This window comes from Salmo salar, chromosome 03 (assembly GCF_965601325.2).
Source record: "Salmo salar chromosome 03, fSalSal1, whole genome shotgun sequence".
Classification (NCBI taxonomy): Eukaryota; Metazoa; Chordata; class Actinopteri; order Salmoniformes; family Salmonidae; genus Salmo; species Salmo salar.
Genome location: NC_138293.1, coordinates 63,311,696 through 63,338,308, shown reverse-complemented (window position 1 = coordinate 63,338,308; position 26,613 = coordinate 63,311,696). Strand labels below are relative to the sequence as shown.

The 26,613-nt window shown below is 44.4% G+C and overlaps 2 protein-coding genes across 3 annotated transcripts in view; one reads left to right on the top strand and one right to left on the bottom strand.

The window, feature by feature from the left end:
- Positions 1–25,369, top strand: part of LOC106601032 (myosin light chain kinase, smooth muscle) — a 27,650-nt gene extending 2,281 nt beyond the window's left edge. The window contains exons 2-18 of one of the 2 annotated variants that reach the window (XM_014192896.3): positions 7,199–7,377; positions 10,409–10,564; positions 11,087–11,239; positions 11,497–11,676; positions 13,412–13,456; positions 14,698–14,822; positions 14,956–15,109; positions 15,198–15,515; positions 15,931–16,033; positions 21,995–22,198; positions 22,370–22,587; positions 22,884–23,007; positions 23,172–23,324; positions 23,449–23,578; positions 23,698–23,785; positions 24,142–24,282; positions 24,601–25,369. In XM_014192896.3, the coding sequence (XP_014048371.3) occupies positions 7,218–7,377; positions 10,409–10,564; positions 11,087–11,239; positions 11,497–11,676; positions 13,412–13,456; positions 14,698–14,822; positions 14,956–15,109; positions 15,198–15,515; positions 15,931–16,033; positions 21,995–22,198; positions 22,370–22,587; positions 22,884–23,007; positions 23,172–23,324; positions 23,449–23,578; positions 23,698–23,785; positions 24,142–24,282; positions 24,601–24,806 (2,658 nt within the window). In that variant the 5' untranslated portion in view covers positions 7,199–7,217 and the 3' untranslated portion in view covers positions 24,807–25,369. Of the gene's footprint in view, positions 1–7,045; positions 7,378–10,408; positions 10,565–11,086; positions 11,240–11,496; positions 11,677–13,411; positions 13,457–14,697; positions 14,823–14,955; positions 15,110–15,197; positions 15,516–15,930; positions 16,034–21,994; positions 22,199–22,369; positions 22,588–22,883; positions 23,008–23,171; positions 23,325–23,448; positions 23,579–23,697; positions 23,786–23,924; positions 24,283–24,600 lie in introns of those variants that run through there. The other variant, XM_082973664.1, reaches the window with a different exon arrangement.
- Positions 25,206–26,613, bottom strand: LOC145850198 (complement C1q-like protein 2). Its single transcript, XM_014192901.3, has 3 exons — positions 26,302–26,613; positions 25,992–26,132; positions 25,206–25,920 (listed from the first exon to the last, which is right to left on the bottom strand). Exons 1-3 carry the CDS (start codon positions 26,588–26,590, stop codon positions 25,634–25,636), a joined length of 717 nt encoding a protein of 238 aa, XP_014048376.2. The 5' UTR covers positions 26,591–26,613; the 3' UTR covers positions 25,206–25,633.

Genomic DNA, 26,613 nt, shown 5'->3' with positions numbered 1-26,613 from the left:
GCGCTATTGTGGCAAATACAACAGTTTGGGCTCGATATTTTCTCAGCTAATTGGATAGTAGGACATTGGTCCTGCCTGGGACCATTTTTTTCTTATTTTTCTCCAAACAAATCTATCATTATTTGGAAATGTTAAACTAGGTAAGGCTGGCCTGTGTCTGTTTCTCTGGATGTCATGGGGAAAGAGAGAGGGCCCCCTAGTGCCTTTGACTGGTTCCTAAAGGATTATTGTTGTTTGACTGAGACCGCCTCTTCAGATGGTTTACCACAAGGTGGTGCCAGTGTATCAGCCCTTATTGTCTGGTTCAGTCGCTTCACTTCCTCAGATACGCTCGTTGACTTGATAATGACTTACATTTTTCTCTGTCTTGTTATAAAGAAGATATACATTTTAGGTATAATGAATCTACACTTTAGTATAGTAGTTTATTACTGTTGATATGAAGTAATAATATACTGTAGTAGTAGTCCTCAAAGCTCTTTAAAATGCAACGCTTCATCAAACTCCTGATGTCAGATCTGTCAATATAATTTTTTTATATTTCACTTTTATTTAACCAGGTAGGCCAGTTGAGAACAAGTTCTCAGTTACAACTGCGACCTGGCCAAGACAAAGCAAAGCAAAGCAGTGCGACAAAAACAACAACACAGAGTTACACATAAACAAACGTACAGCCAATAACACAAAAGAAAATAAAAATAGAAAAAATCAATGTACAGTGTGTGCAAATGTAGAAGAGTAGTGAGGTAGGCAATAAATAAGCCCTAGAGGCGAAAATAATTACAATTTAGCATTAATACTGGAGTGATAGATGTGCAGATGATGATGTGCAAGTAGAGATACTGGGGTGCAAAAGAGCAACAGGGTAAGTAATAATATGGGGTTGAGGTAGTCGGGTGTGCTATATACAGATTGGCTGTATACAGGTACAGTGATCGGTAAGCTGCTCAGACAGCTGATGCTTCAAGTTAGAGAGGGAGATATAAAACTCCAGCTTCAGAGATTTTTGCATTTCGTTCCAGTCATTGGCAGCAGAGAACTAGAAGGAAAGGCGGCCAAAGGAAGTGTTAGCTTTGGGGATAACCAGTGCAATATACCTGCTGGAGCGTGTGCTACGGGTGGGTGTTGCTATGGTGACCATTGAGTTGAGATAAGGCGGGGCTTTACCTAGCAAAGACTTATAGATGACCTGGAGCCAGTGGGTTTGGCGGCGGATATGTAGTGAGGGCCAGCCAACGAGAGCATACAGGTCGCAGTGGTGGGTAGTATATGGGGCTTTGGCGATAAAACGGATGGCACTGTGATAGACTACATCCAGTTTGCTGAGTAGAGTGTTGGGGGTTTTGTAAATGACATTGCCGAAGTCAAGGCTCGGTAGGATAGTCAATTTTACGAGGGTATGTTTGGCGGCATGAGTGAAGGAGGCTTTTTTTGAGAAATAGGAAGCCGATTCTAGATTTAATTTTGGATTGGAGATGCTTAAGTCTAACCAGACACCTAGGTATTTGTAGTTGTCCACATATTCTAGGTCAGAACCATCCAGAGTAGTGATGCTAGTCGGGCGGGAGGGTGCGGGCAGCAATCGGTTGAAGAGCATGCAATTAGTTTTACTAGCATTTAAAAGCAGTTGGAGGCCACGGAAGGAGTGTTGTATACTGTTGAAGCTCGTTTGGAAGTTAGTTAACACAGTGTCCAAAGAAGGGCCAGAGGTATACAGAATGGTGTCGTCTGCGTTGAGGTGGATCAGAGAATCACCAGCAGCAAGAGCGACATCATTGATATATACAGAGACAAGAGTCAGCCCGAGAATTGAACCCTGTGGCAACCCCATAGAGATTGCCAGAGGTCTGGACAACAGGCCCTCCGATTTGACACACTGAACTCTATTTGAGAAGTAGTTGGTGAACCAGACGAGGAAGTCATTTGAGAAGTCAAGGCTATTGAGTGTGCCGATAAGAATGTGGTGATTGACAGAGTCGAAAGCCTTGGCCAGGTCGATGAAGACAGCTGCACAGTACTGTCTTTTATCGATGGCGGTTATGATATCATTTAGGACCTTGAGCGTGGCTGAGGTGCACCCATGACCAGCTTGGAAACCAGATTGCATAGTGGAGAAGGTACGGTGGGATTCGAAATGGTCGGTGATCTGTTTATTAACTTGGCTTTCAAAGATTTTAGAAAGGCAGGGCAGGATGGATATAGGTCTATAACAGTTTGGGTCTAGAGTGTTTCCCCCTTAGTAGAGGGGGTGACCGTGGCAGCTTTCCAATCTTTGGGGATCTCAGACGATATGAAATAGAGGTTGAATAGGCTAGTAATGGGGGTTGCAACAATTTCGGCTTTTATGTTTAGAAAGAGAGGGTCCATATTGTCTAGCCCAGCTGATTTGTAGGGATCCAGATTTTGCAGTTCTTTCAGAACACCAGCTGTCTGGATTTGGGTGAAGGAGAAGCGAGGGGGGGCAAGTTGCTGCAGGGGGTGCTGAGATGTTGTCCCTAAGGTAGGGGTAGCCAGGTGGAAAGCATGGCCAGCCGTGGAAAAAGGCTTATTGAAATGATTGATTATCGTAGATTTATCGGTGGTGACAGTGTTTCCAAGTCTCAGTGCAGTGGGCAGCTGGGAGGAGATGCTCTTATTCTCCATGGACTTTACAGAGTCCCAAAACTTTTTGTAAATAGTGCTACAGGTAGAAATTTTCTGTTTGAAAAAGCTAGCCTTAGCTAGCTAACTGACTGGGTATATTGGTTCCTGACTTCCCTGAAAAGTTGCATATCGCGCAGGGTATTCGATGCTAATGCAGAACGCCACAGGATGTTTTTGTGCTGGTCAAGGGCAGTCAAGTCTGGGGTGAACCAAGGGCTATATCTGTTCTTAGTTCTACATTTTTTGAAAGGGGCATGCTTATTTAAGATGGAGAGGAAAGCACTTTTGAAGAGCAACCAGGAATCCTCTACTGACGGGATGAGGTCAATATCCTTCCAGGATACCCGGGCCAGGTCGATTAGAAAGGCCTGCGCGCAGAAGTGTTTTAGGGAGCGTTTGACAGTGATGAGGGGTGGTTGTTTGACCGCGGACCCAGTACGCACACAGGCAATGAGGCAGTAATCGCTGAGATCCTGGTTGAAGACAGCAGAGGTGTATTTAGAGGGCAGATTTGTCAGGATGATATCTAAGAGGGTGCCCGTGGTTACGGATTTAGGGCTGTACCTGGTAGGTTCCTTGATGATTTGTGTGAGATTGAGGGCATCTAGCTTAGATTGTAGGATGTTTGTAACAGGATCTTAATGTTGTCAATGATGTTCACACCAGGCTGTTGGCTTCTGAAACCACTTCCTTATCCTCACCAGATGTTATTTCCACAGAGGAAACTTCTATTGATATGGTGTTCAGTAATCAGAGGAGAAGTCCAAGCAACAGCACCATTGTGTCATTCTTCCGGCTATTCATCGGTCCTTTCTCAGCTTTCATTATTACACTCTGTAGGGAGGAAGGTTTCAGATCTTTAGTATTATTCTGTTTCTCTCATTTTCAGTTCTCAGTTCTTTCTCTGTACCTATTTAGTTAGCTCATTTTTTTTGGTGGGTGTTCCATGACTTAGTAAATGGCGACGACGTATATCAGGTACACATTTCCAAAAATGTGAAAATGACATGAAGGCTATTACCCGATTCTTAACCTCAGCTGCATATCTGGCATCTCTCTTTAGAGACGTTCCTTTCAAAGTGACTGAAAGCATCTCCAGCTGCATGTTTATCTCCAGCCACATCTAGAGGATGTTTAGACTGAGGAGTCACACTCAGCCACCCCAGGAGAGATATAAAGGCCATTTAGACGTATCACTGGAACCCTACATTTAGAGTGAACGTTAAGACCCCGCGTGCCAGGTGGGTGAGACAGAGTAGGCCTCACTAAGGACAAACACAACAAATGTAAACCATTTAAGTCATTCAGTCAATTGGTGTCATTGGTGCTGTAAAGTTTATATTGTCTGTATGGATGTGGTTCCTCCCATGAATCACCCAGGAGCTTCTCTGTCCTGTCTGTCGTTAGAGGCTCCCGCTGATGAATGAAGCATTATCACCCTGTTTCCTCGTAACGAGCTGCTCTCAGCATGACTTGCCAAATGTTTATCCAACTCTGTACTGTATGCTGTCCGTCTGTCAACACTGCTCTGATTCAAACTCCTGTGTAGGCTTTTGTTAGGCAGTACAAATAGTTTTTTGGGGGCGGGATTCTGTCCTGCATAATAGGGCCTATTTGAATGGTCCTGTGTTAGCAAAATTGAGCACTTCTCGCTCTAGCGTCTATTTCGGATGCCAAATTAGACGTGTGGGTGTGTGCACGGTCTACTCTGGTGTGTGTGTGTGTGTGTGTGTGTGTGTGTGTGTGTGTGTGTGTGTGTGTGTGTGTGTGTGTGTGTGTGTGTGTGTGTGTGTGTGTGTGTGTGTGTGGCCTCATACTGAGTGTGTTGTAGCTGTGTTGTTGTTGGACGAGGTAATAGGTTTAGGCATGAGGTTACCTTATGGATTTATCAAAGAGCCCCTATTACCTGGTTGACTCACACTCTGGAATCTGCCTGCAATCTGGACTCAGGGGTAGACGTAACATAGTAAATGAAAATCCGGGACACTCAAATTAATATGATATGTTACATTTGGTATGGTAAGTATTCATTTGTTGATGTCCATCATCCATTTCATATTATATGTTCCGAATTACAATTCATATTATATGTTTCCGAATTGCAATACATATATGTTACGAATTCCAATTTGTTGTTGCTAATGTTATCTAGGTGGGTAGGTGGCTTACACTGATGTTAGCTAGGCTAGGGTTTAGGGTTAAGGTTAGGAGTTAGGTTAAAAGTTAGGGTTAGGGGAAGGGTTAGCTAACATTCTAAGTAGTTGCAAAGTAGCTATAAACTAGTAAATAGTTGCAAAGTTGCTAATTAGCTAAAATGCTAATGTCCGTGATGAGATTCAAACACGCAACCTTTGAGTTACTAGACGTTAGCGTTATATGCCAAACCATCCACCCTCCTTTTGTTTTTCCTTAAGTAACCTTCTGTCTTATGTAGCCACACCAAACATAACAAATCATACTAATTTTAGTGTCTCGGATTTTCGTTAGTCTATTAGACCAGCCTGGGAATCTTTAGTGTCCTTCTAGTAAAGCGTCTCAGCTTCATCCTCAAGTTGGCTTGTGAAATAAAACGACAGACTGCCTTATCTATGAGGACACAGTGCTGAGTAATGCCATTCACATTCATCTTGTAAGTCTTAAGTCTAAGTCCTAGTGGAATCCACCTGCCTGTACACATGGTCGGTTTTTATTACAGCGCTGTCATTCTAGTAGAAATGTGATGGTTAACAGAGTAGTTTAGCATGCACCTCCTAGTAGCGCACCTTGAAACATGCAGACCATCCATAGTCTCTGCTTTATTTCAGTTACTGAACCAATGAGTTGTTGCAATATGACATGCATTGCAAGTGGTGTAATTCCAATTTGTCTTAAATTGTCAAAGTGTAATCTAGCAAGAATGTACTTATATCATGTCACGAACCGGCGCGAAGTTCATAACAAAAAGGGAGACAAAGTGGAGATAAGGAATAACAAAACATATTTATTAACTAAAGTAAACTAAATACAATTAACAATGGTGTGTGTAGTCAGTAGTGTGAGTGTTTGCGTGCATAAATGTGATAATGAGGGGCGTTGAAAGGGGCCAAAGCAAGCAAGCAAGCAAACAAACAAACAAACAAACAAACAGCCACAAAAATGCCACAAAAATGCCACATCCAAAATCTATAAGTGTCTGCACGGAGAGAGTCTCCTCAATGAATGGGGAAGAGGTGTATTTATACTGGGACACACCTGGGCCCAGGTGTGTCCCATGTCGCTGACGACCCTCCCGGCTCCGCCCACTGGCGTCCTAATAAGAAAAACAAGAGCAAAGAGAAAGAATACGGCAGACAGAGTGGGAGGGTCATCACAATCACAACATGGTAGCTAAACAACACCTCACAATGTTTATCTCTCTCGCTAATGTATTTGCTTTGATAATTATTATCCCAGATTCTACAGAAACCCAAACAGCCCATCTCACATCAGACCTTGAACATGGCAGTCGTTCTGTGTGGTTAATGTGGAATTTGGGAGGGCTGGAGCAGGAGCAGGGATGGAAAGTGAGGGGAGCAGAGTGATATTGAGTGAATGATCTACTACAGTAGTACTTGAAATCAGGGCAGTGAAACACAAATGCTCTGTGTGTGAGAGGGATGCAGAGGCATTAAGCTAGGTATTAATAAGTAACTATCAGTAAAGGTATCAACAGTTCAGTGAACAGTTTCAATAACTCTGATAGACAAACATCTAGTGTATTTGTTGGTGCCAGTGCAGTACACTGCTTCACTAGACTGGAACACAAGACTTACTGTTGTCAGGTTGACATATCGTGCTGTAGTTTACTGGCTTACTGTGCTGTGTGAGAGAACTGACTAGACCTACATAGGTCATACTACTATTACCAGGGATGCTCATAGTAATAGTGTCCGTACAGTAAATGTACAGTAAGGCTTCTTCTCTACTGAGCCTGAGGGAAGGGAACGCACCCACAGAGCTGCTGGTTGCTGCAGTAGCAGCAACAGTTCTACGGTCTGTGTTACCATGGACACGGCTCACTGTAGAAAGATTTATAGTGGCTGTCTCTCTGGGATTTATGTTAACTGTTATGGGGTTGTGGCTGTTGTGTTCAATGCTCTCACCTACTGGTGTTAAATTATACATACAGTACGTAACAGAGATGCCACACACATCCAAAGTTCAGTCTCGACACTGATAAGTGAGCACTCAAACAGTAAGACAGGTGAATGTGAACAAATCAAACACTTGACAAAGCAACCTTTGGCTGTGTTTGTGTATGGATAATCTCTCTCGTTCTGTATATGTGTGTGTGTTTCTATTAGCTGTGGGGTTAGTGAGCGTAGGGGGTGGGTGGGTGTGAGAAGGGGACAGAGATACACAGACACACTGAAAGGGACAAAGTGAAAGGGAGGAAGAGATCGGGGCACGAGGGAGGAGACTCTCTCTAACTATGAGTTGGCTGTGAGTGTGAGAGAGCAACAGTGACCGAGAGAGGGAGAGGATGTTTGATAAGCGGCTTGGGAAATGACTGTTTAAGTTTGTGCGTTGAATGCAGAGACATTGTGGAGCCGGACATGAGCAGTGACAGCAGCCCCAAGAAGCGCTATGTATCAACCCTCAGGATGTACATCGGACCCACCAACACTTCCCCTGGGCAGGGAAAAAACGTCTTGGCAGCCAGTATCACTTCTGCTGCTGCTACTAGGACTGGGATAGACACAGCCTCTAGTACAGGTAAGAGAGTGTGTGAGTGTGTTCAGTGTGTGTGCGTAATGTCTGTCAGCGTGTAATGGTGTAGTGTGTGGTGGTGATGGGGGGGGGGGGGGGGTCTAAGAGTGTAACTATTGGCATTGCTTTCTAGTTGTTCAGGTCAACATTGTAATAGACAAGTTAGAACAGACATTGCTTGTTTTACATGACAATGATATTTATTGGTTTTGTTTCTGCTTACCAGTTTGATATTGTAGATGTTAACATCTCGTATTGGTGTTTGGACTCTGTACTTCTTGAGTACTGGCTTTTGTTTTGTCGTTGCTTATAGTTACAGTGCAAAACGTCCACTGCCATCCACCTAACAAAATATTTGAACATGTATCTATTAAGATTTATTGTGTTTACTTCCTTGTACGTGCACCATCAAAGCGCATAGCATGTAGTGTTTCATGTATTTTCAGATTTCCCTAATTTGCATTGGCTTTATGCCCATCACCTGAGAAGTGAAGGGTGCAGGAATCTACATGTCCAGTTGTTGTTTGGGAGTGCATTTAAAGGCCATGTGGTTCTTGTTTTGAACAACCCGAGGAAGGGGTTTGGAGAAAAAACATTAGTCCCCCCGCCCTCAGCCTCCTGTGTACATGTTTTGTGACGGTGTTTCTCTCAGAGTGCAGTATCCTAAACACCTGTAGAGTAGGATGACATTACTGTGACAGTTCCATCCACACTGGAAAGTAAAAGAGGCGTGTAAGCAGCATGTGAATTATATCGTGACATTAGGGGGGATAAAAAAAAATTACATTCATGGATGATGTGACAATCACAGCTAAGTCAGTTCTAGAAGGCAGATGGATTTTGGAAGATCTGGAAGAGCTCACCAAATGGTCCAGAATAGAGTTCAAGCCTGAAAAAGGGAAGTGTCCAGGAATGGTACCGATTCAAGATTGGAGAGGAGACCATCCCCACCGTCAGGATGGTTATGGTCCTAGGGAAGTGCTAAAGTTCTCAGGTCTAGAGGCACCAAGGTAGTCCACCTCGAGCCTGGGGAAGTGTGAAGAGCTTGGGGAAGTGGTACAGGGCCGAGCTCAATGACAGAGTGTGAAGGAGATGCTCTTGCAAGCTGACAATGATGCTGGCTATGATGCTGCGGGACAGCAAGGATGAGAGGGTTTGCCAGGCAGAGATCGAAGTCAGGAAAAAAACAGGGCAGCTGGACATGATGGAAGAGCGTGCAAGAGAGGGCACTCACCTGGCAAGACATCTGGAACATGGAAGGGCAGCGGATTAAGTTTCTGCTTTTCTCTGTGTGTGATGTGTTGCACACACCAACAACCCTCCACACATGGGGGTTGACAGAGAGCCCCAGCTGCACACTATATGGATGACCGGCCAACCTGGAGCACGTGTCATCTTGACAAGCAGCTCTGACCAATGGAAAGTTCAGGTGTCAGCATGACCAAATACTGACTCGGGACTGGCCGCGGGACTGGTTGCGGGAATGGAGCAGGCAAGGAGAAAGCCCAAACAACTCAACCAGGGCCCCTGTTTCATCCACTTCCTCAGGCCAGGAGACAGCGCAGCAAAGGGAACAAGGACCAAAGGGATCCTTGACACAGCAGGTGACTGGGAGATGTGGGCCAACTTCAAGAAGCAGCTCCAATTCCCAGAGAAGATAGCCAGCACAAGCCTCAGACCAGATATCGTTCTCTGGTCTAGAGGACCAAGCAGGTGGTCCTCATCGAGCTCACAGTGCCCTGGGAGGAGAGGATAGAGGTGGCACATGAGTGGAAGCTCGAGAAATACCAGTCCCTCATCCTTGAGTCAGAAGAATGGATGGAGAGCCTGGAATCTACCAATTGAGGTCGGCTGCAGGAGCGTCGCAGGCCAATCACTCTAGAGAACCCAGGGGGTGCTCAGCATCGAAGGAGTGGCAAGGAAGAAGCTAGTGGCTGACGTCAGCAAGCAGACAGTGTCATCCCGTTGGATCTGGCTGAAGATTAATGCCAGGGATGAAAATAAAGATAAAAGTTTAGTTGTTGTCAATAAATATGTATTGTTGCATAACAAACAGATTTACAATTTAGATACTGTGAGATGTTTTAGTGCCAAGATGTTGGCTGTGTGCTACTGCTGTCTTTATACTAATTTGGTGGTCTGGTGGAGAAACACAGAGGAAGTGTCTCAGTGTTTCTGTTGCAGATGTTTTGGTTCAGGCTTATTTTCCCAATATACATGTGTGGGTTTGGGCTATTTGTGTCTGTGTTGTAGACAATATAGTAGGTGTCAAGGTTTGCTGGAGTCTTTCCTGTAAGAGGGAGAGCTGATAAATACTTTGCTAGATGAGAGATGTGGTTAGCACATTAGAGCAGAGGAAGAACAGAAATGCAAAAGCAGCGATAAGGGAACGTTGTCAGTAATGCAAGATGACAGGCTAGGCAGAACACCCCGCTGTCAGTGTCGGCAGGCTGACCAAAAGTGTTTTAGCCGTTGTTTCCCCCCAGGGTGAGAAAACAGAGTGGCCAAATTCCACCCAAATTAGTAGGCCTACCGGCATCAAAGTGCTATAGTACATCTACAAATGACCTCGACTAACCTGTACCTCCGCACATTGACTCAGTACCGGTACCCCCTGTATATAGCCTCATTATTGTTATTTTATTGTGTTACTTTTTATAATTTTTTACTTTAGTTTATTTGGTAAATATTTTCTTAACTCTTCTTGAACTACACGGTTTGTTAATGGGCTTGTAAGTAAGCATTTCACGGTAAGGTCTACACTTGTTGTATTCGGCGCCTGTGACAAATAAAGTTTGATTTGAGTGTTGATTGATTCATTTCAGAGCACATGCACAAAGACGTTACATGTACGTGTGGTTGTTTCATGTGCCAAAGCAACACAGCTATAGGAGCCTGCTTATCAGGCTGTCATAGAACAGATGGCCCGCTGTATGAATTTCAAATGTGCTTATGATACTCTCTGTCCCCTGACCCCCGTCCCACTCACCCCCTGTTACCCTGTCTCTCACCCCACCTGCACCTGCATCTCATCCAGCGGACAGCTGCCACACACTAACCCCCCTCAGAAGTCTGGATCCACCCCTGTTCACAGAGCCTTTGGAGGACTGCTCGGCGGATGAAGGAAGTGACATCACACTCCGAGGGGTTATCACAGGAAGTCAGCCAATCAGTGTGTCCTGGCTGCACAATGGTGAGCTGAGGACAGGCCTTATTCTCCATGTCCTGCACAATTTGGCTCTATTCCATTAGAATTCAACTTTATGAATTTGACTTGGAATTTGAATAGAAAATGTCTTCATTAAAATCAATGTCCACTGTGACATTTTATATCCATTGCCAAATGGACTTGAACGCCCAAACAACAAGGTAAATAAAAAGCACATTTGCGTCACTCTGCTGCCCATGTTTCAAATTAGTACTACCTTGTGATGTTTTTTAGTTCTTTATATATCGCCACGTTAGAAGGATAAGAAACTACTTCCAAGTGATACTGCTCACACTCCTCCGTTAACACCTTAATTACATTTTAATTTTAGGACAGTGGGTGTTCACCCTCCCACATACTCAGTTTCCGTTTCTATGCCGGTCTCTCTCTTTCACATTCACACTCTCTAAGACGAACAGACACACACCCTGAAGCTGAGAACTAGTGTCAGTGGCCTGAGCTCTGAGAGAGTTTCATGTTGCTGTATATGGGTGTTCCCGTGGGCAGGTGAGGCAGTGTTTTTTGGGAAGCCCCTCTTCGATGGCAGTGAGACTAGGCTGGTGGTGAGGGAATGCCTACCTGAGGACGCGGGTGCCTACACCTGTGTGGCAGAGAACCGAGCGGGCAAGACCTCCAGCAGCGCAGCTGTGTGTGTGAGAGGTAAGACAACACACACACACACACACACACACACACACACACACACACACCCGATGCTGAAGTGTGCTCAGATCACTGGCGTACCACACGCAGATCAGTGAAACTGCAGTATGCCACTGGCTTTTTGCATGAACACCAACAACACAAAGGGTTAACTGCACTGCAGTAAGAGTTTAGATTCTGATGTTGTTTTTTTCTTTTGTCCCTTCTGTTACGGGATACAAAACTGAAATTGTCCCCTGATGGAAACAATGCAGACTTTGAGACTATCTGCAGAGTCCTGAACGCAACTTCACACACTTCCCCTCCCCTCAACAACAACATTATGGAAAACAGAGGCTCAAAGTTACTACTGTCATCCAACAATGACAGTGTCTTCAGACAATCCAGCTCCCCAATAAGCTCTAACACCCCGAGCCCAGGAGGACCCCGAAAAGGTAAAACATGAACTCATTATAGACTCTCTTATTCGCTGAGTGTACAAAACATTAGGAACACTTTCCTAAAATTGAGTTTCACCCCCTTTTGCTCTCAGAACTGCCTCAATTTGTTGGGTCATTGACTCTACAAGGTTTTGAAAGCGTTCCACAGAGATGCTGGCCCATGTTGACTCCAATGCTTCCCACAGTTGTCAAGTTAACTGGATGTCCTTTGGGTGGTGGACCATTCTTGATACCCACAGGAAACTGTTGAGCGTGAAAAACCCAGCAGTGTTGCAGTTCTTGACACATTCAAACCGGTGCGCCTGGCACCTACTACCATACCCCGTTCAAAGGCACTTAAATATTTTGTCTTGCCCATTTATCCTCTGAATGACACACATACACAATCCATGTCTCAATTGTCTCATGGCTTAAAAATCCTCTTTACCTGTCTCCTCCCCTTCATCTACACTGATTGAAGTGGATTTAACAAGTGACATCAATAAGGTATCATAGCTCACCTGGATTCACCTGGTCAGTCTATGTTATGAAAAGAGCAGGTGTTCTTAATGTTTTGGACACTCAGTGTATGTCTATTTCATATTGTATACAACTCTTTAAAGCAGGCAAAGTTATTTTTGCAAAAATGCTACATTTACTTTTGGCTCATTTCGAAAGACATTAATATGCTTTCTGTCCAACACACTATGGGTTATTATGGATACCTGGTTATTTTCTCTTCATTCAGATGAACCAAATCAGTCATATTTGGCATTAATCACTTCAACCAATCAATGCTTAGTTCAACAACAGTGTCTGCATGGAAGTCTCATCCAGCCTTTGTACCGTTTCCCTTGTTCTGTATTACAATGCTGCTTTGATCTGCTCTCTCACTGCTCTCTGTCCAGCACCATGTAGGGGAAGATACAGTCCACTGTAGCATAGTTAAACCTAGAAACAGTGGGTGTGTCCAAATACCCATGCTAGCGTACTACAAACTAAATTGATCTGCTGTACCAAAATGAACAAATGACAAGAGTCAACACAATCGCGCATTAGATGATGAAATTTCACATACTATAAAACATTCTTTTTTTTGCATACTATTTAGTACGCTGGTATTCAGACAATTTTGTGAACAAAAACTGTAATGGTTAATTTACTACGTGAGGCATATATGATCGAATAGAAGTTTTGCAGTTGTTAGGTTGTTACGAATGCTCTGATAAGTGGACACGTGGCATTTTCGGCAACTTATCCCAAAAATACTTTATATCGGAGTTGTTCCTGTTGTCATAGAGATAAAACCCATTTTAGCATGGACGTTGCCATTGAGGGCTTCCACCATTTTAAATTAGTCAACTGGGTGGAGATTCCTATGAGTTGGGAGCAATCAGCCAATGATGAAGGAAATGGACTACTTTAAAATGGAGAAGCCCATGCTGTCACAGACACTATAATGGCACAGATAAAAATATGAGCCCTCTATTTATCTCTATGGCCTGGTGTTCACACGCGTATCTGCCCTCTCATTGGCTAGAATGGTCCGACCTGATCTTGCCTCCTCCTGCCTGCCTTCCATATTTGAGGACATGTATTTCCATTGTTAGAGCTTTCACTCGAATATCTTGTCAATATAATAGACAATCTTTGGTTATGGTCCAGAGAGAGCTTAGCCACGCCCTCCCACACCCCTATCACTAACTACCTGCACCTGTGATCTCATTTCACATCGCCTCTGTTCCACCAGTCTCCACAGAAGTCAGGCCAAAGAAGAGAGCCAGCTCCGGGACAGGTAAGATACACACTAGTCTCTCTCCCTTCCTCTGTGAACAAGCCAAGAGCTGCAACTGTCTCTCTTTCAATGCATTTATTCTGTATAACATTTCCAGTTGTTGTCCTTGCTTTCATCTATTGTGTTTTTATCAACCCACAGGTTTTGAATCATATTGTCGTCCAGCCTCAGATACTAGAGCTACACATTTAGTTTGACCCTTTGTACTCTTCTGTATTGTCAGTGTGTATTGTGCTGTTGTAGTGAGGGACTTTGCTCTGGGTAAGGCTAGAGTGTTATTGTGTATGAACTGGGTAAGTGTGTTACCAGGTAGAACCATAAAAGGATGTATAGTTCATGTGGGCCACCAGTTGCCTACTTTTGTGTAGATAACTTGTAACTTTGTCAATAGATGGTGTAGGTTTACATCGTTCAGTGGATTGCCCAGAAGCTGATTTGTCATGACTTAATGTATGCTGGCTGCCCAGTCTTATCAGTTGCCTCTAATCTGTGTGTAAGAAAGAGGAAAGTTGTTTTATAAGTAGGCCGGTAAATACATTTATTCAATTTGAAATGGAGTGATTTAAAATAGGGCTATTTTGTTAGGCTAGACGGGCATCAGTTGAATGCATTCCAGGGAAGGTTTTTTGACGTCAGTCCTTCTTCTACACTCACACCAATTAGAACAGAAGTGCAGCTTTATCACAGTGGTTTTAGTCAAATGTACCATACTGCCATACTGATTTGACTACTGACCAGAAAGAGGCTGTGTCCACAAAGCCCTTTGGGGCTTTGCTCTTAAAAGGATTTCTCCAATGTAATGTCAGGGTTATAAGGAAGTCATCTGTACGTGGTTATAAATGATATCTAACCATTTCTATCTTCAGCATACTTGATAACAGTATTGGCAATTCATTTACATTGAAAATGATTGTTTGGTCTGAATGCTTGACCATGTTAGGTACTGGTGTGTGTAGGCGTTTGTAGTTGTTGGATACTGTTGGTTTCATAAGGACTGCTGCTACTTGTGCGGTATGTCATCTATGTTTGGTCATAAAATCCTGCCTGCAGACACGCACACAAACACAACAGCCGTACAAACAAACAGAACCACTCATACACACACTAACACTTACATGTACAAAAACAAACGCAGTTCTCACACACAGTTAATGTTTTGTAAACAAATAATTGTGGCCCCTTGAGGCCTCTAGTGGACTCTAGTCAAAAGTCAGAAGTTTGTTTTACCCTGTCTTTCACAGCCTCGTTGCAGTTTAAGGATCCCCCATCCCACATTGAGGCACGACTAGGAGAGACAGCCCGTCTGACGTGTGCGTTCAGTGGAAGTCCCCCTGTGGTGTCCTGCTGGATACGAAATAAAGAACCAGTACCAATATATATATTTTTAATAATATTATTTTCTAACGAGTGAACAAATATCACTAGCCTTCTTTTCATAGCCTTCTGAGCATGTGAGTGTATAGTTTTGTCTATCTTTGTCAAACTCACTCTCTCTGTAGGTTGTAGATGGGTCTGAGTTGTGGGTAGAGAGCAGTGATCAGAGCAGTACATTGGTGATCGCAGAGCCAGGACCTGAGCACTCAGGACGCTACACCGTTGTAGTACGAGACCGCAAGAGCTCGGCGCAGCACAGCCTCACTCTTTCTGTCATAGGTAAATAACGCTTGCAAAACATTTCTGTGCTTTGTGTGTTTTTGTGCCGAACCTGTTTGTAACCTGTACCGTGTCTTCCTGGTCCCAGAGCGGCCCCAGTCCCCAGCCTCCAGCCCCGTGGTGTCTCTCCTCTCTGTCTCTCCTCTCTGTTTGGTCCTGTCCTGGTCTGGGCCCTGCTACGACGGAGGCAGTGCTGTCCTAGGCTACGTGGTGGAGGTGAGGAGAAAAGGCCCCGCTGAGTCTGGGGACTGGAGTGAGCTCACAGCCCGTTGCAAGAGTACTTCTTACAAGGTGCGCTCCGGGCTTGAGCCTCAGGGGGAGTACTGCTTCCGGGTGAGGGCCTACAACGTGGTGGGGGTGAGCGAGCCCAGTGAGGAGTCTCCGCTTATCAAGATGGAGCAGAGAGGTGAGACATGTTGGTGTCTAGTTGATTGGTTCCAGCAGGAGTCGTATACTGTGAACTTCATCATGTGTGGCTGTATACCGTGTGGCTCAGTTGGTAGAGCATGGTGCTTGCAATGCCAGGGTTGTGGGTTCAATTCCCACTGGGGACCAGTACAGGAAAAAGTATCCACTCACTACTGTAAGTTGCTCTGGATAAGAGCGTTTGCTAAATGATTAAAATGTAAAATCTTAATCTATCTTATTTATCACATGGACTTCATGCCTTCAGCTGCAGAGAGGAACACATTTCAACAATATTTTTCAACTCAATCTGTTTCCAGTAGATTTGTATCAATAGCGTGCATTCGGTGCATCGTTTGACGCGGCCTATCTGATGACTGACAGCTCATATGTCTGTCTCTGTGTGTGATCTGTAGCTGAGCCACAAGAGGAGGAGTCTCCTCGGACATATGAGGACGTCACCATCAACTCCACCCACAAGGTCACCGATCACTACAATATACTGGAGAAACTGGGAGTGTGAGTATCTCCCATGAAACAATACACAAAAAAACACACACATGCCTGTGTGTAATGCAGTGTAGATGACAAAATGAGTTCAACTCACTGCCACCAGATCAGCAGGTTAGCGATAATCTCTCTTATCCTCTGGTAGGTTCATTGACATGAACAAAGATGTCTGTTCATCTACAGATAAGGGACACTCACTATCTGGTTTCATTCCAACTCTTGGTTCATGCCAGCTCTTGTTCACAAGGTCTTTCAAGCCAAAAAAATGGTTCCCTCCCCTCTGAAATGTCAAAGACATGGCTGATCTAGCCTTGACAAACACTTGTTGATTCAGTGTTTAGTCAACAGAGAGGGGAATATTGAGTCACAGAGCATAGATGAGAGAAGTGTTCAGACAGACAGAGCATAGAGGAGAGAAGTGTTCAGACAGACAGAGCATAGAGGAGAGAAGTGTTCAAACAGACAGAGCATAGAGGAGAGAAGTGTTCAGACAGACAGAGCATAGAGGAGAGAAGTGTTCAGACAGAGGAGAGAAGTGTTCAAACAGACAGAGCATAGAGGAGAGAAGTGTTCAGACAGACAGAGCATAGAGGAGAGAAGTGTTCAAACAGACAGAGCATAGAGGAGAGAAGTGTTCAAACAGACAGAGCATAGAGGAGAGAAGTGTTCAAACAGACAGAGCATAGAGGAGAGAAGTGTTCAAACAGACAGAGCATAGAGGAGAGAAGTGTTCAGACAGAGGAGAGAAGTGTTCAGACAGAGGAGAGAAGTGTTCAGACAGAGGAGAGAAGTGTTCAGACAGAGGAGAGAAGTGTTCAGACAGAGGAGAGAAGTGTTCAGACAGAGGAGAGAAGTGTTCAGACAGAGGAGAGAAGTGTTCAGACAGAAGTGTTCAGACAGACGGAGCGTAGAGGAGAGAAGTGTTCAGACAGACGGAGCGTGTAGCAACCCTGATCCTCTCCATTTAGTCAGAATAAGGGACGTGCATTAATTTTCTGACTCACTCACTCTACCATATCTTTTACACGTGTATGTATCTCTACTAACACCTCTCCCTCCTCTGAACTTGTACAGTATGAAGGCAGAGAGTTGTCTCAGTGATTTTAGTGGTTAGGACCATAAAATAGAATCTCTAAATTCTAGTACTGTAGTTAGGACACTGAGATTTTCCTGACCATGACCTGACCAGGAAATCTCCGGTGAAAACCCCAGGGTTTTTCCTGGTTAGGTCACATGGTCAGGGATAACTCAGAGACAGCAACCCTTCTTTTACATTCCTGGTCAGATCTAGGTCAGATCTCTATCTCAGCTCTCCAGATGGAGAAAGCTGTTCTGGAGCCATGATTATACAGACGGTTTAGCACCGATTACCATTGCATTATGGTCCATGGGGTTCACAGGTCTGTGTGTCTATGTATGTCTAAAGCAGGGGTGGGAAAAATACAGATCTGGCCTGCGGGAGGTTTGAGTATTTATACATTTTTTGGGGAAATGATTATTGTAGGTAAAAAACAAACACTCCAGGCTACTCTTGAACGTCTAAAACTAGATAGAAAGTTGTAGAAATTATAATGGACCGATATATTTTTAAGTAACTGTCCTTTTTTTGGCCCGCAAATGTATTTTGACAAACAAATCGGTTCCCCAAAAATTCTGTGTGGCCCTCTGAATTTCTAAATCCAGATGTGGCCCTTGAGACAATGTTTGCCCACCCCTCCACACACATTCATGTGATCATAGACTGAATCTGATTTGTATGGACAATAAGTGTCTCATCAATCCATTGTGTGGATGGCAATATTAATGCAAACTTGACTAGCTCTGTGTGTGTAAAGCAGTTAAACTACTCTGTTGGCCATACTTATTCTTCCGCTGCCACCTGTAGGGCCAAAACCGTAAAAGCTACCGACACCAAACAACTTTCAAATGTGCAGGCTGACCCTCCGCAGTGCGCTTGGAAAAAACCTTTTGATACCGCTTATACTTTTCAGATACATAGGCTTGAATTGGAAGTATTTGGCTACGCTACTGCTCTTGAACCATTAAAACTACCAACACCAAAACAACTAACACTTGCAGTGGTACTGTTGGTAAAAAAAATTAAGTTTTGATACTACTTGTACGTTTCACACTACCATAATATTTGCATGAATCCCAATGGATTTCAAGGGTAATAGAATTGAATGGGAAAAGTGACTACTAGTCCTCCACCGTTTAAGCTAGAAACGCCATTCAAAGTTTAAAACGTGCAGACCGGTCTGGAATAGGTTGCTTGTATACTGACAACAACCCCGCAACTACTGTCCACCGCTACAAACCCCACCCCGACGTTGACATGTGCAGACTGACTCAATTTAGATAGCAACAAGTTGTGTTGAAGGTATCAGTCCTACTTCATAAACTATAAAGCTGGTTGTATCCCCATTAATTTCAGTGGCGGAAGGCAGGCTTCAACATTAAACTGAAATCAGTGCCACAACTTTTAGACAAAACATTGGGAGAGCTTAAAAACACTTTATATGGCTTATGGTGATATACTGTAGTGCTCCCTCTATCCTACTATACCAGCCCACAATAACCCATTATAGTAACTCCACACTTACAGCCAATCCAAAATGGGTCACTATCACTAACCTGTAGCCTATGAAAAACCTTTTACAACCATTATTACTATAGCCGCCACTACCACTTCTTTTAATACCATGAAAAACACCTAAAGAGGAGCAAGAAAACAAAATGTTCTTCATTTGTGCTATGAAGAGGAGCAAGCAAACCACACTCTTGATTTGTGCTATGGGACAATACTAAATGCGTTCTCTGCCACCACTAGACCTCCCCTGGGGACATCAGACCACAATGTTGTCTACCTCAGGCCAACCTACTGTCGCCTCCTGGAGAGGGAGAAACCCACAGTTAAAACTGTCCAGATCTGGAACGACAACGCTATCACTTGTCTCCAGGGGTGTTTTGACTGAACTATGTGGGAGGTATTTGAGGACAGCAGCTCTGTTCTTGATGAACTCACAGATGTTGTTTCAGACTATGTAAACTTCTGTGTTGAGTCAGTTGTGCCTACTAAAACCTGTAAAATCTTCCCTAACAATAAGCCTTGGGTATCAAAACATCTAAAATCACTACTTGATAGGAAGAAGGCAGTTTATGCTGAGGGTGATAGACAGGCTTTAAGAGATGTACAACGTGAGATCAAAAGACAGATACTGGTGGACAAGGAGGCATACAAGTAAAGGGTGGAGAGGACCCTCTCCTCAGGAAACGCAAGGATGGCCTGCCAAGGGATTAAATCCATGGCTAGTGCCCCCCACACAGGCAGGGGAAAAACCAGTGCTGACCTTGTGAACATGAGGGCCTGAACATGGCTAATGAACTGAATGTTTTCTTCTCAAGATTTGAATTAGACAACCTTGTGTCGGAGGTAAAACAAATGGAAGCATCATTACAAATGTTTGAGAGGGTTGTTGTTAAACAGGCTGTTTAGAAGTTGTTCAGGGAATGTAACACACTAAAGCCCAGGCCCAGACAAAATAAGTGAACATGTGTTAAAGTACTGTGCTGAACAATTGGAAAATGTCTGTAAAAACACCAGCCCATCTTTGCTTGACCAGCAACACGTACCACTCAATAATTATACCAATTCCTAAAGCATCTAATCCCTCTGTGCTGAATGACAACTGCCATGTCGCCTTGACATCCTTAGTAATGAAATGCCTTGAGACACTTGTGAAAAGACATCATATTCTCAGCGTCACCCAGATGTTCATCGACCCATTTCAGTTTGCCTATCAGCCCAGCTGAGGAGTTGATGATGCCATTCTTACTCTCCTCAACATGATCTACAGACATCTAGAGGGTGTACTCTCCTTAACATGGTCTATAGACATCTAGAGGGTGTACTCTCCTCAACATGGTCTATAGACATCTAGAGGGTGTACTCTCCTCAACATGGTCTATAGACATCTAGAGGGTGTACTCTCCTCAACATGGTCTATATACATCTAGAGGGTGTACTCTCCTCAACATGGTCTATAGACATCTAGAGGGTGTACTCTCCTTAACATGGTCTATAGACATCTAGAGGGTGTACTCTCCTTAACATGGTCTATAGACATCTAGAGGGTGTACTCTCCTTAACATGGTCTATAGACATCTAGAGGGTGTACTCTCCTCAACATGGTCTACAGACATCTAGAGGGTGTACTCTCCTCAACATGGTCTACAGACATCTAGAGGGTGTACTCTCCTCAACATGCTCTACAGACATCTAGAGGGTGTACTCTCCTCAACATGGTCTACAGACATCTAGTTGGTGCCAAATCCCATGTCAGGGTTTTGTTTGTTGACTTTTCTTCTGCCTTCAAGACAATCCAGCCTTACATTCTGGCACAGAGACTCATTTGAGACTTCTCCTTAGATGGGGGGCTGGTTATGTGGCTGTTGGACTTCCTGAGCCAACCCTTACAGCGGGTTAAAATATGTCCCCCACGAGTCGAACATGCACAACACCAAGACAGGCTCTCCTCAGGGATGTGTTGTGTCCCCACTCCTGTACATCTTGTACACTAATAGTTGTACTAGTTCTCATCCTGACAGACACCTCTAAGTTCGCTGATGACCCTTCCTTGATCAGCCTGTAGCATGATGATGAACACCATGGCCCGGTCCTAAATGACTTTGTAGAGTGGTGTGACGAGTCACACTTGGTCCTCAATACCAATAAGACCAAAGAGATGTTCATAGACTTCAGGAAGCATACAACACCTACCTCTGCAACATCTATCAGAGGTCAGAACATAGAGATTGTAGAGGTATACAAATACCTGGGTGTCCTTTTGGACAATAGATTTCAGTGGAGTAAAGGTATAGACCGGATCTACAAAAAGAGCCAACAGAGACTGTACTTCCTCAAAGACCTGGGATCTTTTAATGTAGACTACTATACTGACTCTGTTTTACAAGTCTTTCATTGAGAGTATTTTATGGCCAAACAGTTCTATTTTTGTTTCATCAGACTGGAGGACATTTCTCCAAAAAGTACGATCTTTGTCCCCATCTGCAGTTGCAAACCGTAGTCTGGCTTTTTTTATGGCGGTATTGGAGCAGTGGCTTCTTCCTTGCTGAGTGGCCTTTCAGGTTATGTTGATATAGGACTCGTTTTACTGTGGATATAGATACTTTTGTACCTGTTTCCTCCAGCTTCTTCACAAGGTCCTTTGCTGTTGTTCTGGGATTGATTAGCACTTTTCGCAGCAAAGTACGTTCATCTCTAGGAGACAGAACGCGTCTCCTTCCTGAGCGGTATGATGGCTGTGTGGTCCCATGGTGTTTATACTTGCGTACTATTGTTTGTGTAGATGAACGTGGTACCTTCAGGCGTTTGGAAATTGTTCATCCTTGGAAGCCAGATTTGTGAAGGTCTACAATTTTTTTTCTGAGGTTTTGGCTGATTTCTTTTCATTTTCCCATGATGTCAAGCAAAGAGGCACTGAGTTTGAAGGTAGGCCTTGAAATGCATCCGCAGGTACACCTCAAATGATGTCAATTAGCCAATCAGAAGCTTCTAAAGCCATTACATACATTTCTGGAATTTTCCAAACTGTTTAAAGGCACAGTCAATTTAGTGTATGTAAACTTCTGACCCACTGGAATTGTGATAATCTGTCTGTAAACAATTGTTGGAAAAATGACTTGTGTCATGCACAAAGTAGATGTCCTAACCGACTTGCCAAAACCATAGTTTAACAACAAATTTGTGGAGTGGTTGAAAAACAAGATTTAATGACTCCAACCTAAGTGTATGTGAACTTCCGACTTCAACGGTATGTAACTGTTATCAAAGTTGTTTTTGTTATTTAAACGCCACTTTAAACATGTACATGACACTGCAACAAAATTTCCCCATGGGGACAATAAAGTCAGTTATTAATGACATCTATTTCCTGTGACACTCCACAGGGGGAAGTTTGGCCAGGTGTTCAAACTGACTCACAAGGAGACCGGCCGTGTGTGTGCCGGAAAGTTCTACAAGGGCCGGCGGGCCAAGGAGAGGGAGGCGGCCCGTAAAGAGATAGAGCTGATGAACTTCCTGCACCACCCCAAACTGGTCCAGTGTCTGGGGGCCTATGATCTCAAGCCAGAAATGGTCATGGTCATGGAGTTGTAAGTATAGAATCTAGACAACAATCATTGACCACAATACATGGCAGTGGAAGCCATAGAGCCCTGTAGAAGTAAATGCATGAGGTCCGCTGTCACTAATGTGAATGGAGTTGAATTGAATCAAATTGAAAATACAACCTTGATCCTGTGATTGTTTGTGTATGTGTGCAGCATTGCCGGAGGTGAGCTGTTTGAGCGTATAGTGGACGACAGCTTTGTGCACACAGAGCCGGCCAGTGTGCGCTACATGCAGCAGATCGTGGAGGGGATCGGCTACATGCACCAGCAGAACATCATCCACCTGGACCTGAAGCCTGAAAACATAGTGTGTGTTGACCACACTGGCACACGAATTAAGATCATTGACTTTGGCCTGGCCAGCAAGCTGGGTGAGTGTGGGGCTGGCTGAGGGACAGAGCCAAGGGTGTTGAATGGTGCTGCATGTTTTGGAAACATTGTTGGTTTGCATTGCAACACCTGGAAAATAAATGATGTCTGCCTCTGTGTTCACTGTGATATATGGTTGTGTCTTAAATGGTACCCTATTACCTATATAGGGAATAACTTTTGATCAGGGCCCATAGGGCTGTGTTTTAAAAAGGCCCTGGTCAAAATTAGTGCACTGTGTAGGGAATAGGGTGTCATTTGGGACGCATCCTCATTACCCTGAGTTGTTGTCCTCCAGACCCCTCCACTCCCCTGAAGGTGATGCACGGGACACCAGAGTTTGTGGCTCCAGAGGTGATTGGCTATGAGCCTGTTAGCTTAGCTACAGACATGTGGAGCATTGGAGTCATCTGCTACATATTGTGAGTACTAAGGCAATATTCTGTTTAATTCATTCTCAATTAGATACATTCTTCTCTGCCTACAACAGGGCTTGACAAAATGTTGCTTTTCTGCCACCTAGTGGCCATACATTGCTATTGCTCATAGATCAAGTTCAAATGTGTCTGCGTGCGTGTGTGTTCAGACTGAGTGGCGAGTCTCCCTTCCAGGGTAACAGTGAGGCAGAAACCCTGGCCTTGGTGACTGGTGCTCAGTGGGAGTTTGACGAGGAGAGCTTCGAAGAGATCACTGACCAGGCCAAAGAATTCATCAGCTCCCTGCTCAACAAGGAACCAAGGTCTGGGACAACACCATAATCCATAGAGAGATTATATATATATATATATATATATCTCTGAGTGACTGTCTATGGATGAGCCTAGCTCTGTCTGTCCTCTAACCCGATGTCTGTCCCTACCCAGGCGCAGGATATCCTGTGAGGAGGCTCTAGGCCACTCCTGGATAGCTGAGCCCATCTCAGCAGACCCCAGCACCACCAAGTGTCTCTCCAAGGAGAAGATGAAGAGGTACCTTGCCAGGCAGAAGTGGAAGGTAGGTAGTGGGTTCCCCACCAAGATGACACTTTGTATTTTACTACATTTCAGTTCTTTAATTATTTCATCATCCCCCAGTTAGTGTGTGAAACTGAAGCCTCTGTGTATCTCCTGTAGAAAACAGGGAAAGCCCTGCTGGCGCTGAAGAGGATGGCTTTGCTGTCTAAAGCCGATGGGCCTGGCTCCTCCACCACCCCTGTAGAAGGTGAGACCTCCCTCCATACTTCCAAAACCTGCCATACTCAATACAAACCATGTCAGTTTCTCATAACCCTACCATTCCTCATGTGATATACAGGGGTGCAACTTTTCATTCTGAAATTGCATTTTTGTCCCCCCCACAGTTTTAGAATTGGAATGTGATACAAAACCAGGCAGCGGTGTGCTTTAGGACCACGCGGACCCACTTCTAAAACCAAAGTAGCGCCCCTAGTGATATGACCCTGTTAGACCTGTCAACCAGATGAGCGCTACGCATACCATTGGTTGACTTGTCCTCAGTCTGGCTGACCAGGCTATGACTCTGATGTGAGCCTTGACCCTGTGTCTGACCCCTGACAGACAGCCCCCTGAGTCCTGAGGCAGAGCAGGCCCTGCAGTCTCTAGAGGTCAAACTCCAGGGGGGGCCCCAGTTCTCCCTGACCCTAACGGACCAGACTGCCTCCCAGGGCTCTAACGCCCGCCTCTCCTGTCACCTTAGAGGTACCTACCTATACACTGCATTATACTACAAACAGCTTCCATCTCAATCGCTTTGTTAGACATGTTTGGTTGACCGAATTACACCTTTTCACTGAGTTTCAGCTGGTGCTTGTAAAGATTTTAAATGCTTTGTTTTAAAGTTGGACATTGATTAAGAGCAATCATGCCTAACTAAGTCCCTTGCTCAAGGCCACACAGCTGCATCCTGCTGTGTAATACATGTTAAGCTTTTCAAGTGTGTAACTGTTACATTCCAATGACAAGAGCTCAGGAAAATGGATGTTTCCTCTCTCTCACCGCTCTGACCTCTCCTTTCAGGGTATCCTGACCCAGAGGTGGTGTGGTTGAGGGGGGAGGAGCCTCTGGAGGAGTCATCCCGGGTGCAGATAGAGTATGAAGAGGATGGGCTCTGCACCCTGGTCCTGGCCCAAGTTGGGCCAGGGGACTCGGATGTTTACACCTGTAGGGCCACCAACGACCAGGGGAAGGCACAGTGTTCAGCCAAACTCATAGTAAAGGAATAGGTTTGTTCAGAACTGTGAATACGTATTTGAAACACAAACAAGCAGAGGCAGATTCAGACGCCCATGATTGTGAAATGTCTTTCAAACGTTCCAGAAAATGTTGTACAGCGCTTGAACCACTGAACTCTGTACGTTACGGTTCTTGTGAAACAACTCTTTGATTTCCGATTGAAAACCTCTAAGTCCTACTAGTTATTTTGGACATACGTACGGGTTTGAAAATAATTCTCCTGTGAATTAAGACTGTCAATAGAGTGTCTTAATAATAAAGGAATCTTTTTGCACCTAGTATGGTTGTTAAACATTTGACAGATGTAACTTTCATGTGCATGTATTTTAACCGCTGTGAATTTTGAATAATTTGTATTTTTCTCAGTGAACCGTTACTGTACAAAAATGTTATAGTTGCCTCTAAGACAAATGGCTTTTTATTTTTACAGTTATGTACACCAGATGACAGCATAATCTTTTGAAAAAGAGTTTGTCTTGTGGTGGAACAGCAGCCTTGTGGAAAGTGTGACAATAAAAGCCAGGAAGCATAATTCCACAGCGTTATAACCCCACTGTGTGCTACAGATGACTATTTTATGTATACTAACTTAAGGGCTGGATTCAATCCATATCGCTGGAAATGTGCATGGAGCGTGCTTGAAATTTAAACGTAAATTCCAATTGAGCCGGTTTGCTGTAAATGCAGTTGCCACTGACATTGACGCTTAAAGGCAATCGGTCTACAACGCTGAACTTCTGCGATTATGGAGTGAACACAACCCTTATATAAAAATAAAGTAATTTCAACCATTTAGCTGTTGAAATGTGTTCAATGTTTATATGGGGAAGAGCAGGAAGCCGCTGAAGGTGTTGTAGTTCATTTTGTCATCATGGACCAGCCTGTTAGCCTGTAACTCAACATAGACATTATCTCCCACCTCCAGAGGAATGACCACTGCGTTGCTGCCGCTGTCGTGGGCATCAGATCCTACAGTGTCCCAGACAGACACCAGCCTCTGGCCATTCTTGGTCAAGCACACCACAGAATTAGGAGGTGCGTTCAGGTTGTTCATCATTGTGAAACGGAAGTAGTACATTCCTTTGACCATGGCAGTGAAGATACCTGTAGGGACATAGCTTTTAGTTTCCGTCACACACACACACACACACACAGAGAGAGAGTATATCTAGTACCTGTGGCAGGGTTGTAGGAGCTGCCGGTGTTTGAGAAGACCTTCTTGTACTGCAGGGGAATGGAAGTGGTGAAAGGTCCAGTGTTCCCAGCGGCATCGCCTGTGTCCCAGAGAGCTGCGGAGAAGGCCACCTGAGGCCGGCCTGCGAGAGATACAGGATGGATGAGATTATCTATATTGAACTGTCAGTTGTCATAATGTATTCAAAGATCAGAGGCTGTTAGTAAGTGAAATATAGGATAATCCCTGTAACAGACAGAGAAGCAATGGGTGGATAGGAGGTTGGTGACACGTGAAAAGCGCTATCTTACCTCCAGTTAGTCTCTTCAGCTCCTCCACTTCATTCTCACTGGTTTGTAACCGGGTCTCCATGAGTCTCAGGTTATCCCCCATAGTTCCCAGTTTCTCCCCCATGGCTCCTAGTTTCTCTCCTATAGATGTCAGTTCTTTCATCAGAGAGCAAGTGTCAGATGGGCAGCATGTTTTCTGGTCCTCGTGGTCTCCCTGACCCTGTGTCCCAGACAGACAGCAGCATAGTGCCAGCAAAAAGACTGCAATACCCTTCGTTCTCAAAGCCTTCTGAAACCTTTCCTGCAGCATAGTTTTGTATTTTTCCTCAGCCC

Coding starts and splice junctions, on each gene's coding strand:
- LOC145850198 (XM_014192901.3), bottom strand. CDS start 26,590: ATGCTGCAGGAAAGGTTTCAGAAGGCTTTGAGAACGAAGGGTATTGCA. Junction 26,133..26,301: donor GCTGAAGAGACTAACTGGAG/GTAAGATAGCGC, acceptor TATCTCTCGCAG/GCCGGCCTCAGGTGGCCTTC. Junction 25,921..25,991: donor CTCCTACAACCCTGCCACAG/GTACTAGATATA, acceptor ATGTCCCTACAG/GTATCTTCACTGCCATGGTC.